At 40.2% G+C, this 13,337-nt stretch overlaps 2 protein-coding genes across 2 annotated transcripts in view; both read left to right on the plus strand.

Moving 5' to 3' along the window:
- Positions 1-842: 842 nt before the first annotated feature.
- Positions 843-9,113, plus strand: slc25a33 (solute carrier family 25 member 33). Its single transcript, XM_058410511.1, has 7 exons — positions 843-1,113; positions 3,992-4,165; positions 5,868-5,945; positions 6,405-6,505; positions 7,093-7,159; positions 7,692-7,972; positions 8,200-9,113. Exons 1-7 carry the CDS (start codon positions 1,073-1,075, stop codon positions 8,400-8,402), a joined length of 945 nt encoding a protein of 314 aa, XP_058266494.1. The 5' UTR covers positions 843-1,072; the 3' UTR covers positions 8,403-9,113.
- A 2,298-nt stretch (positions 9,114-11,411) lies between these two features.
- Positions 11,412-13,337, plus strand: part of tmem201 (transmembrane protein 201) — a 20,803-nt gene continuing 18,877 nt past the window's right edge. The window contains exon 1 of the mRNA XM_058410032.1: positions 11,412-11,619. Coding sequence (XP_058266015.1) covers positions 11,510-11,619 — 110 coding nt within the window. The 5' untranslated portion in view covers positions 11,412-11,509. The remainder of the gene's footprint in view (positions 11,620-13,337) is intronic.

The raw sequence follows: 13,337 nt of genomic DNA on the forward strand, positions 1-13,337 counted from the left end.
CTCTACTACTATAATATCTAGCAAATAAATGCATCGACAATTAGGTCAAGTGTGTAATATATTCACTATACTGCCAAACGTTTTGCAACACCCTTCTAAATCATTGAATTCAGGTGTTGTTTTTCAGGGCTTGGACTTGGCCCCTTAGTTCCAGTGAAAGAAGCTCTCAGTTGCTTCAGCATTAAGACATGGATGGGCAAGTTTGGTGTGGAGGAACTGACCTAGACCCGATAGAACACCTTTGAGATGAATTAGAGCTGAGACTGGGAGCCATGACTTCTCGTTCAACATCTATGTCTTCATGGACCTTGCTTAGTGCACTGGTGTGCAGTCATGTTGGAACAGGAAGGGGTCATCCCCAAACTGTTCCCACAAAGTTGGGAGCATGAAATCGTCCAAAATGTCTTGCTATGTTGAAGCATTAAAAGTTCCTTTCACTGGAACTAAGGGGCCGAGCCCAACCCCTGAATTAAATTATTCTAAAGGGTTGTCCCAAAACTTTTGGCAAGATAGTGTCTATAGGATGTTTAATATGTATACGGTGTGGAGTGGTCAGTGCTATAAGAGTTCACCACTAGATATAGAAAGTGTTCCGTAGCGGCAGCACATGACACAGTTCTTCATTTTATTTGAAATGTCAGGACGAATTTACCCAGACTGTAACCTCAGTGCAGTCGGAAGATTGGGTGTCTGTGTGACGTCATAGACAACACCTCCGCCTGGCCCATTCAAATGAACTTCTTTCTTATTAGCGTGGGCTGGACACGAGCGACCCAGCCTCCCTGACGTCACAGCGCTGAATTCCAAAAACTCTATATAACCCCCCTGCATAGGCGCACTACTGTCGGTAGGAAATAACGGCCCGTATAGTGCACTTATTGTTCATCGGCATGCCGTTTTAGACGCAGCCTAACACCCAACCAGCGCTCTCGTCAGATTCTGCGCACTCCGCTCCAGCGCTATAAAGAAGCCGGCTCGGCTGGTTGAGGCCGGTTTAGAGACGCTGCCGTCGTCCGTCTTCTTTCAGTTTTAACCTCTGAAAGAAACCTGAGGTGTATGATGACAGCTTGAAATGGCACAGAAAGACACGTTATTGCATCTCTTCGCCGGGGGGTGAGTTGACCATTTTTTTTTCCTGTCAGTAAAATGTTTAAAGTAACGTGTGCGTTAGTCCTATCCGCTGTGCTTCCTTATAGCTAGCTTGGCGGTGTTAAAGCTAAGCAGGTGCTCACGTGATGTCGGAGAAACTTTACTGAATTGAGTGAATTAACAAGTGCACACGGCTTTTATTTCTGCTATGGATATTTTATTAAGGTTTAAAACGTTTCGTTGTTTCACAGCGAGCTAAATGCCAAATGACATTGAGGTTCCAGGTCGCTAGCTTAGCCGAGTCGGACGTTACTGGCTTAGCCAAGTCTCTCATACGGTGATGTCCGGGTTGCCAGGTCGAGTCACAAGTTCAACATTTTCCTTATACCATTGGGCTGGAAAGACATGGCCTTGGCAATGGTGTTTGTTTATTTATTTAGGTTATTTATCAGCAATAGTGTTCTATAAAGCAATAGTTCTATAAATAAGTCGCTAGAAAGGTTAATATTAAGTCGAGCTATATATTTATCTGTTCCGCCTCCTCTGTTTTTTCTGTCCCCACATCACGATAAACTCCATTATATATGAACTCTCTCTCTCTCTCTCTCTCTCTCTTCTCTCTCCTCCTTTTCCCCTCTCTTTTCTCTCTCTCTCTTTCTTTCTCTCTCACTCTCTCCTCCTTTTCCCCTCTCTTTTCTCTCTCTCCTCCTTATCCCTCCCTCTCTCTCTCTCTCCTCCTTTTCCCCTCTCTCTTTCCCTCTCTCTTTCCCTCTCTCTTTCCCTCTCTCTTTCCCTCTCTCTTTCTTCCCTCTCTTTCTTCCCTCTCTTTCTTCCCTCTCTTTCACTCACTCTCTCTCTCTCTCTCTCTCTCTCTCTCTCTCTCTCTCTCTCTCTCTCCCCCTCTCTCCATCATATTTACATATAAGCTGTTGTACCATTCTTATGCTGTATATAACATCATCAGTCATTCTCATATTCCTTCAATGCCTTACACTGGTAGACTGCTTGCATTCACTCTTTCATCACATTCTTTCTATTCCACCCCAATGCCTGCATTGATTACAGAATAAACAGTTCAGGGACAGAAAGCAGATTGAAAAGGTGGTTTCGCTCTTTGCTCATCTAAGGTCAGTCCCCGTGGAGCCGCCTGACAAAAACAGGACCTGTAACCACAGGCTACCAGATCTTACGTCAGCGCTTCCAGCCTAAATGTTTTTTCTTCTTTTTTTTAGCTGTGCTTATTTGACTGTGTCATTTTGTAAGGAACTTTGCATAACTCAGTATTTTTACACCCAGTTTTTGTTGCATCTGCTACTGTATATGTGAGTTGTAGCAATGCCTAGACTAATTTATGATAAATGTGTACATGAACAGACAAGTGTATCCGTAATATGAACATTATGTTTCAAACTTGGGAGATAACATCATAAACTTTTCCACAATGATCTATATCACTGTCTATAATTGCTCATGTTTTTGGAAGCATATTGTGAGACTAGAGATGTTTTGTACACCAGATGTTCTTTTGTTACTGTATTCAAGTGTCTGCACTCTTGTCGACGTGACCTGCAGTGTTTGTAATGGTGCTAGATGAACCTAGGAAAGAAGCACCACTAATGCTCCGTGCCATATAGGATATCAGTTGTGTCCCAACCTTCATGCATGTTATCGTTCCTGGACCGATTTCCATAAATCACCCTTTCTGGTGGTTGCTGTGTCACTGAAGTCTGCTCTATATTATACAAGCCAGTGCCCTGACATGTCTCCTGTGGCCCTGCCAGAAAGCTATTTTAAAGCATTTGGTTTTATAACCAAAGCCTAATAGGTCACAGGCTTAACTATAAAATTTGACTTTCTACAGAGTTAGTAATAAGTGTTAAGTCTTGTGCCTGAAATAAATTGTTCCTCTCGGGCGGATTTGTTTTTAATCTGTCCCTCATAAGTCCAGTACAAATCCGTGACAAGTTCATGACTGTCAGTACTGTAGGAGTGCAGATTTGTATATCCTTAGGTTTGTTTGTGTGTGCATGAGTGAGAGATTACACTTATAGATACAGTATCTTATCTGTGAAAACATACTGTGAGCTTTGTCTAGTGACCCATTAATTTAATCGAATTAGAAGCCATGAGGCTCATCCTACTGCAATCATCTGAAAGTTGTATGGTAGTATTTGGTCATGTCACATTCTGGATTTCTTGTATTATCACTACAGGTTCCAGAATGATCCAGGTGTACTTTTGTTCAGAGATGTATTGTGTATTTAGAATAGCTCAAAACAGCTCACCCATCTATCAGTGTTGTACATGGCTATCATGCGCTACCTTATTTTTAAGCTAAAGTTCATTTAAAACTAGTTTTACGTCAGTCTGGTGAACTCTGCCCTGCTAACGTGAGAGCACAGATGATGCAAACATGGTGAAAATCATGTAAACTAAAACTCTCTTGCAATTTTACAGTAACTTATTATCTCTCTATATATATCTTGTACTTTTTCTTTCGGTTAGATTCAGCTGTTATTATTGCATTTGTATGATTAAAATTTCCTGTACATATTTATGTCAGGATTGAGCAGCAGATCCATGATCGATACAACCTACGTCATATTGCGATGTTCTGCAAGGGTTCAGTTTGTTCTCCCTGACCTTTGTAAATCTCAAAAAGGCAACAGTTAGTAATGTGTGCCAGAACATGGACTTGCTGTCAAACCACAGTTGTCCGTGACATACTTTTGTTGAGCTTCTTTATCACAAGGCAATCAATTCATCCATGCAACCCCTTCATCTAGCTGTTTGTTTCCCTAACATGTTTGTATTATTATTGCATAATGCTGTAGAATCCTTTTCATTAAGTAGCTTTTTATAAAGTGAGGAGTAACGGTTGTCCTTTTTGGTACATTTGCAGATGTGGTGGTACAGTGGGCGCCATTGTGACCTGCCCACTAGAGGTGTTGAAGACGAGGCTACAATCATCAGGTCTGACGCTCAGACCGGTGTTTCAGGTACAGCTTGGTACAGTCAGCGGAGCTGGTGTGATTAGACCGGGACCAGTAACACCGAGCCTCTTGCAGGTCCTACGGTAAGCTGGAGCTTTTTAACACAACAAGCAGCCGAAAACATTAATCTGGCTTTGTGTGTACATACAGATCAGAAAAAAGCTCAATAGGAATATGTTGAGCAAATGTGTTGACCAAAATCTGAGATATGATACAGTGGCTAAGAACATCTGTAGTGCGGAAGGGTGAACGTGTGGCGCATATGTTGTAACTAATAAATAAAAATTAAATATATGTAGTTTTACTGATATTGCCCTGCAGTTGATGTACCTCTTGATCCGAGAGATTATTCACATTATTTACAATGCAAGAATTACAGTGCAACTAAAGGAATTAATGAAGGGCCCAAGATCACCTTCAATAAGGTCACTATCACAGTATGTTAACATATGCACTATTTTTGCTGCAATGGTTATGAAATGTTTTAGCTCCATTTATATAGCAACTTTTATATGTCTGGTTTGCATATTAATAGAGCTGTTCGCTTTGGAGAACAGTTCCCTACAGTAAAGGACAAAACAGCACTCAAGTACAAGCCCAAGTGATTTGCTGCCAGATTGTAGCAGTGTTGTATAAAAGCTGATGAGGGACAAGATGGCGTGCGTCCATGTCCTTTTCTGGGAGGTCAGCCATTGCACCCATGGAGGCCTGGCGAGTGCTTTGAGAAGGCCATGCTGTCACATGGTTCCTCCGCTCTAGATCATATTACTTCTAGCCAGCACACGCCGATTCTGCCTGAGCTCAGGGGGTGCGAGTTCCTTTTCAGCACATTTTCTTATCTGCTCATGTTTTTAATGACTGCAAAACTATGATGAGTCCCAGTTTTTTGTTGTTGTGGTCTTTCAATTCCAAGAAACAGGCTGTGTCGTCATGAGATAAAATGGTTTCCTTGTTTTTTGTTCTCTGTTACAGTTTGATAAATGTTGGGTAAATGCGGTTTATGGTGAATGTCAGCTGTGAGGCATTCGTAATGGACTTTGTCAAGATTTGTATTGTTTAGCCAGTTGAGTCATCAGTTATAATGTATACTCTGTATACTCTACTCTAACTAGTGTTTCTGTAATAAATCTAAGGTTCCCATGTTTAGGCTATAATATGGACTTTTAATCCTGTCATTTGAGGCATTGCAGAGTTTTCAGTTTTTGTTGCTCCCAGTACATCTGATGTACTAAAGGAGAGCTGAATCAGATATATTATTTATAGCGCTGAGAGCCATTGTGCATGGAGGAAAAAGGTTTTAAGCCTGACCATATTAAATTGTTTTGTTCTCATCCAGCCATTAACTTCTCAATGTAATTTAACATAGAGATTTTCCAAGAAGCGCTATTCAAACATCCTGCCTTATAGCACTGCCCTCAGTAACACTGAATTTCAGGCTATAACTTGGGTTGATACATGGACACACATGCCTAGGATGGTCTGTAAAGATTACCTCTTGGATCTACAATGATTATGTAATGAACAAAGATGGCTGAGTTCATGTTTACTTAAGGACTAGATAATTAACTTTCCTAACAATCAAGAGATGAACCATAAAACCAGTTTGCATTGAAAAAAAAAGCTAAGCACTACTGTTATTACTGCCAAATAATATGCAACTATATATCTGTACATTTCAAACACTGTTAGTGTTATCTGATCTGCCCAAACTATGGGTTGTGTTTTCTTACTTTTCTTAAGTATGTCCTTGTCTTTTTTTTTTTTTTTTTCTTTTTGCCTGACCAGGTCAATATTGGAAAAAGAAGGACCAAGTTCGCTGTTCCGAGGACTGGGTCCAAATCTGGTTGGCGTTGCACCATCAAGGTAAAATAAAGTCCACTTTAAACTGAAAATATTTAAGGTAGCTATAAGCTAGATATGCAGGAAAACAATCTTTAGTTGAAAACAGGTCAGTTAAGGATGTGTTGTATGTTTACTATAAGCAGTCAATATTGCAGGTTTTATCATTTTACCTTGGAGCCTATTGCTTATATCGCACAAACAATAGGTTATGAATAGGCTCCAGCTACTTGTTCCTCCTGTAGCAGTGATGCAGCTCTGCCTGTTTTCGAAGCGCATGAAAGAAAACAACCTGTGAGGAACAGGCAGTTCTGCACACTGACACAGCCTGTGTGTTTAAACTTGGCAGGCTTTCAGCAGTCCTTCTTTCTTACAATGAAGTGAGCTCTTTAGCAACAAGGGGTGTAAAGCAGAGAGGGCACACCTAATGTTCCCCTCGCTTTTTTTTATCTAAAATGTTTTGTTTTGTTTGTTCTTCCTCAGGGCAATATATTTTGCAGCCTACTCCAAGTCAAAAGAGACCTTTAATGGCATCTTTGTGCCAAATAGTGGAGCAGTGCACATGTCTTCAGCTGGATTTGCAGGTGAGACCTTCAGAGATGTTACACTTAAGAGGGGCCAAACCACAGCCGCGACTGTTTGGACTGCTTGTTATTCCAAAAGTTCATGGGTTAAACACTAGGTGTCACCATTGTGTCAAACTGAATCTAATCTGATCTCTCAATGTACTCGTCTTTGTCCTCTTCATACCATGATTAACCTTAATTCCACTGGATTTCCGGATAGACAAGGTTGCAGGTTTTCTAAAGTAACAACAATTCAAAAGGATATGCAGCAAAATTCAGGCACAGTATTATTTTTTTTTTCCCAGCAAAGTGTCTGTTTAATTTCACCGGAATCCTTTGCTGTAAATAGCTAGTGGGAGGCCTGTTTATTAATTAAACACAGCATACAGAAGAAAGTGAAAGAAATGCATATTATGATAAAACCATTGCAGGGCAACCAGTTAAACAGGCCTGCTTGTTTTGATTATTAGTTAGTTTGCAGCCTTTCACTTCTTTCTTATCATGGACTGGTGGATTAAAAATGTTTCGACATCCATGAGTTATATATTTCAGAGAAGAGAAGTACATCTATTTATTGTGATGCGCTGTTTTCCTTATGTTTTCAGCGTTTGTAACAAACTCCTTGATGAACCCCATCTGGATGGTCAAAACAAGAATGCAGCTTGAAAAGAAGTAAGTAATCCTGTGACAGAAATTTGTAGGTTAGGCTGTACCCAACACGATGTTTGGCACGGTCATCTGTACGTGTCCAACGTGTGCTGTTCGAGGGGTGTATAAAAGTCATTAATAAGGTCCTGCTGATGAGCATGTGATTTGGAAGCACTGCAGTATAAATATCCTTCTCACTGTGCCGCTCGTAGCTTAAATGGCTCGAGATATATTTATCCCTGCCCAGACCAGTGCAGTCTCAAGGGTCACAAGAGAACAGTATGTTGGAAGCCTTTTCTAAATATAGTCCTGTAATGAAAATCCTTGGCCGCTCTACGCCCCTGAAACATTGCGCATCAAAACTACCATATAAACAGCAAAAAAAGAGCAAAGCAAATGTTTCCTCCTTTACCAAATCTACTACCGAGTATTTTAACGTCATTTGGGAACTGCAGCCTGTTTCACAGTCATCTGTATCACACATTCTAAACCTACATTATAACCTAGTTTAAAGTGGTCCTGTAGAGAATTTACTAATTAACTGCTTTTCCTTCAGGGCACGAGGCGAGAAGAAGATGAACGCATTGCAGTGTGCGCGCTACGTGTACAGGACAGAAGGTATAAGAGGTTTTTACCGGGGCCTCACTGCATCGTACGCCGGAATCTCGGAGACCATGATTTGCTTCCTCATCTACGAGACGCTGAAGAAGCACATAGCTGAGAGACGACTCATGTCTGCCAACAGCAATGGAGAAAAAAGAGCCTCGGACTTCCTAAGCCTCATGTTAGCAGCTGCTTTTGCCAAAGGCTGTGCTTCCTGCATAGCATATCCACATGGTATGGGAGACTCCTGAATCTTTCTGTGCAGTACACACGCTATTAATATATACAGTAAAAAGGTCATTTCAACAATGCAGAATAAATGCTTAGTATGCTGACTTGCAAGTGACCCTTGTGCTGTATGTAACTGTACTCTCTCTCACACTTCCTACATTATTTTTTGATGTTTAAGCGCTTTATTTCTGCTGTGATCTGACACTCTGTCTTTCTCATCTCCCCCCCAGAGGTCATTCGGACAAGGCTGAGAGAAGAGGGTAGCAAATATAAATACTTTTTCCAAACGGCCCGCCTGGTGGCGGTGGAGGAGGGCTACGCTGCTTTTTACAGAGGACTCATTCCACAGCTCATTAGGCAAATTCCCAACACGGCTATAGTGCTCTCCACCTATGAGCTCATTGTCTACCTGCTGGGACAGTCATCCAAATAAAGCCCAGTGATAACTTGCACAAAAAGACTTTAGGACCTGCAAATTAAAACTTGGAGAAAAAGAAACCTGTTGTGAGAGACTGTTTTTGACTGAGGATGCAGTAGGATACAGGTTGGGAGTAGAATCCAAAGACTTTAAAGAAAAATAAAGAGCCTATTTTTTTATTTGAATGCATATATTCTGCTAGATGTAAAAAAAAAAAATTTGATTTCCGTTGATCATGCATCCTCACTGACACTTTAATTTCGAATGTGCGAGATATTAATATATGGTACACGTAAGGTTTAGAGCCAAGTATTAATATTGCATCACTGTACAGAAAGAGGTCATCCTAAAACACCTAGTGATATTAAGTTAACTAAATTATTCTTATTTTGGTGTATATATATTTTATTTTTAGTTGTAGTTTTTAATTTCGGTCATGGTTCTGTCCAGCCTGCTATTGTGTCCTTCAAAGATGCAGGAGCTGAACTGTCCAGCGGATCCTGTTGTACTGAACTGGAAGGATGCTGTTATGAAGATGTGACATAAAGCTCTTGGGGACATACTGTAATGTTGAAGTAGTTTTGTTCATGTTCATTATGTAGTGATCTTAGATGTTCATGTATGTTTACTGTTCTGTTTGTGACGATAGGTTCGTCTTTTACAGAAAAAGGAAAATGCGTACACAAGCAGTGGTTCAATAAAATGAATGCTACTTTTTTTTGGAAAGCTTTCTGTATAAATGGTTTTAAATTGCAACACTCACAGTCCTGAATAAGCCCCAGGGCTACTCATTCAAATTTTTCTTTTTCACATAACATTTTGCATTAATTTATTATAAATGCATGAACTGTGCCAGAGCAAAATGTCTACATAGAAAATTATAAACTAAAGATTTAATTTGTTTATGCATCATTAAACCACTCATGTTAAAGCCCTTATACAAAATGTCATCATTCAGAAATACCTCCTGTCTTGTCTAATTTATTTCGGCAAGAACAGTCTGCATCGTCCCAGTGACAATGCAGTGGATTTATATGTACTTGATACGAGGCATTTAAACTGAACTCTTTTCCAAAATGATTAACCTTTAACGATATATTGGTGTCAAATTCAGTCCCTGGAAGGCTGTCAGCCTTTTTAAAAGGTTTGTTTATTCCCTGTGCTAGTAGACCAAATTAATTTGATGAAAGCTGTAGAATTTTGTTGAACAGACATGTGTCTGTGTTAAATGAGGTAAACTGTAAACTCTGCAGCGTGACACAGCACTCATTCAAGCTCATGTATGCTCAAAAAAAACCATTCTTAATTTTTCTTTTACAGAGAATCTTACATTTTTCCCCAGAGGAACAAACTGAAGGACTCTTTAGGGTGCTCAGTGGAGAATTTTATGTTCATGATGTTCTGAACTGGATACTGGATTATTAAATGATATTTGGTCTTGTATTTGACCTGAAATATCAATAAATGCTTTAATCAATCTGTTAAAATTTAAACTCAGCCTATATCCTGTGTATGACCATTAATCAAATATGAAAAAGTTTTTCAATACACCAAAGAAAAATAAAAAGTTAAACCTATAACATTTGTTTAGTTACTGCTTAATTGTAATTAGTTAGAAATATTGCTCCATAAATTCATGTGCATGTAAAGGCAGATGTCCCAGTTCTGCTCTAATTCATCCCAAAGGTGTTCTTTCGGGTTGAGTCAAGGACTCTGTGCAGGCTAGTCAAGTTCCTCCAAACCAAACTTGCTCATCCATATCTTTACGGACCTTGCTTTGTGCACTGGTGCGCAGTCATGTTGGAACAGGAAGGGGTCATCCCCAAACTGTTCCCACAAAGTCAGGAGCATGAGATTGTCCAAAAGGTCTTGGTATGCTGAAGCATTAAGAGTTCCTATTTTACTGGAACTAAGGGTCCAAGTCCAAACCCTTGAAAAATAACACCTGAATTCAATGATTTGGAGGGGTGTCCCAAAACATTTGGCAATATAGTTTACCTTTTGAACAAAGCGTTCTAGATTCAGTCTTCCTTTTTCCTGTTATAATAACCTCCACACTTCTGGGAAGACTTTCACCTAGATTTTGGAGGGTGTCTGTGGGGATTTGTTCCATTCAGCCGCAAGGGCATTAGTGACGTCAGGCACACAACCAGAGTTCCAGTTCATCCCAAAGGTATTCAGTGGGGTTAAGGTCAGAGCTGTGTGAAGGACACTCAAATTCTTATGCACCGACCCTGGCAAAGCATGTCTTCATGGACCTTACTTTGAAAAAGGACACCGTCATGCAGAAACATGAACCTTGTAATTCCAGTGAAATGACATTGTAATGTTTCAGCATACAAAGACAGTCTCCACAATCGTGTGCTTCCAACTTCGCGGCATTGAAATGAGTGAGAAGGTCTGGTGTCCACATACGTTTGGCCTTATTGTGTAAAATACAATACTATAACCTAGTATAAAACAATAATATTAAAATATAGCACTAAAATCATTTCTGCTTTTGCTTTGCCATTGTCAGCCTTTATAAATGTCAGAATGTTTATTTCTTCCTCCCTGTAATAGCTATTATATTAGTAGTATTGAGCCTATACCCACTTTATTCCTAATTAGGGTCATGCTGGAGCCTATCCCTGAATACACTGGGTGAATGGCAGGAGTGGAGTACACCCTGGACAGGTCACCAGTCCATCACAGGGCCACACATATAGACAGACAACCACACACACTTACTCCTATGGGCAATTTAGAATTACCAATCAACCTAATGTACATGTTTTTGGACAGTGGGAGGAAACCAGAGTAAACCCACGCAGGCACGGGGAGAACATGCAAACTCCACACAGGAAGGCCCCTGCTTGTTCGAACCCGGGATTCAAACCCAGGACCTTCTTGGTGCTAACCACTAAGCCACCGTGCTGCCTAGTATTGGGATTATAAAGACGTTTTACCCATGACCCATGATTTACACAAGCCGATGGCGGACTTTTATTTTGACACGTACATTCAGAACCCGGAAGTGACGATATAGTTGATTGACGCACGCTTTTGTTGGCGCGTGTATGCACAAATGTGCAGCTTAGGGGGGAAATACTACAGTTAAATACACTAAAGCTTATCTGGCAATGGAGCTGGTGAACCAGATGTTGGTGCAGTATCCACAGCTGCTGTACGGTGGTGTCGGGGTCGCGGCGTGTCTCAGCGGCGGCGCGCTCATTTACAAAATCACGAACAGGTACCGCCTTGTCGCGCGCGCTACCTCAGACGCCGAGGCCCGGTGCACGAGCCTGAGACCTTTAAACACTTTATCATTATTTTTTCCCCATAAATAGTGCTTTATCTCTGTTTTAACAATACCAAAATGTTTTAGACGAAGTATATCTTTTGCATTTTATCGCATTTCTAATCGAGTAATTGAAACTAAAGCGGCGATAAACAGTTAGCTTAGCTACCGTTAGCACTTTTAACTTAGAACTATTTATTTTATAAATTATATCTTAACCTCACACAAGTGTCAGACCCAGTATTAAATAACCTAGCTGTTTTTATTTCTGCTGCTGGAAATAATAAATTAAATAAGCTGGGTTTTTTTTAACAAGAATAGATATCACAATGTGCCAGCTGATGAGGTTATTCTCACCGTATTATATTTATTTATGCAAATAAGCCTAATTGAATAGGCGTAAATTAATAATTAATTAAATTAATTAATAATAAACCCAAATAAAGAGCCAAGGTTTTAATTTAAAATAAAAATGCTTTACTGTGAGGAAATTTGTTTTTCTTTATTTTCCGCAGAAAATATTAATACATAATATTATAAATCTTATATAATATATAAGAAATTCCTCTGAAATATCGGTCTAATTAGGGACGGTTTCAAAAATGCATGAATCTAAAGATTTTTTTTGGTTCTGAATATACAAAAAGCTTGATGTTTATAAATGATTTTTATATTTTAATGTGTTTAAACAGCGATTACAATGGGTTTATAAAGTTTAGAAAGGAAATGTGATCATACTGAGACATACCTGTGTCTTTTTTTAAGTCATTTTTGTCCATGTGGGCGGAGCTTAATGTTTGGTGGTGGTTTGTTTGGGTTTACTTTTAAGTGAAATTTTTACGGATATAATTTATAAAAATCAAATTTTGACTTGACCAAAATGCCTGTACATTTAATACACAAAACAATTAATAACAGTTTAACAGCAAGTGACAATTTTATCAGCAAGTATTACGGTTGTTGTTGCACTAATATTAGGTCTTTATTGTCCTAACGTCCATACACCGATCAGGCATAACATTATGACCACCTGCCTAATATTGTGTTGGTCCCACTTTTGCTGCCACGACAGCCCTGATCCGTCAAGTCATGGACTCGGCTAGATCCCTGAAGGTGTGCTGTGGTATCTGGCACCAGGATGTTAGCAGCAGATCCCTTATGTCATGTAAGTTGCAAAGTGGGACCTCCATGGATCAGACTTGTTTGTCCAGCACATCCCACAGATGCTCAGCTGGACTGAGATCTGGGAAATTTGGAGGCCAAGTCAACACCTCAAACTAGTTGTTCTGCTCATCAAATCGTTCCTGAACCATTTTTTCTTTGTGGCACAGCACATTAACCTGCTGAAAGAGGCCTCAACCATCATGAAAGGGTGTACATGGTCTGCAACAATGCTTAGGTAGGTGATACGTGTCAATGCAACATCCACATGGATGGCAGGACCCAAGGATTCCCAGCAGAACATTGCCCAAAGCATGACACTGCCTCCGCCGGCTTGCCTTCTTCCCATAGTGCGTCCTGGTGCTATGTGTTCCCCAGGTAAGCGATGCACATGCACCCGGTCATCCAGGTGATGTAAAAGAAAACGTAATTCATCAGAACAGGCCACCTTCTTCCATTGCTCCGTGCTCCAGTTCTTATGCTCATGTGCCCATTGTTGGAGCTTTCGG

This window comes from Hemibagrus wyckioides, linkage group LG15, assembly GCF_019097595.1.
Source record: "Hemibagrus wyckioides isolate EC202008001 linkage group LG15, SWU_Hwy_1.0, whole genome shotgun sequence".
NCBI classification, from domain to species: domain Eukaryota; kingdom Metazoa; phylum Chordata; class Actinopteri; order Siluriformes; family Bagridae; genus Hemibagrus; species Hemibagrus wyckioides.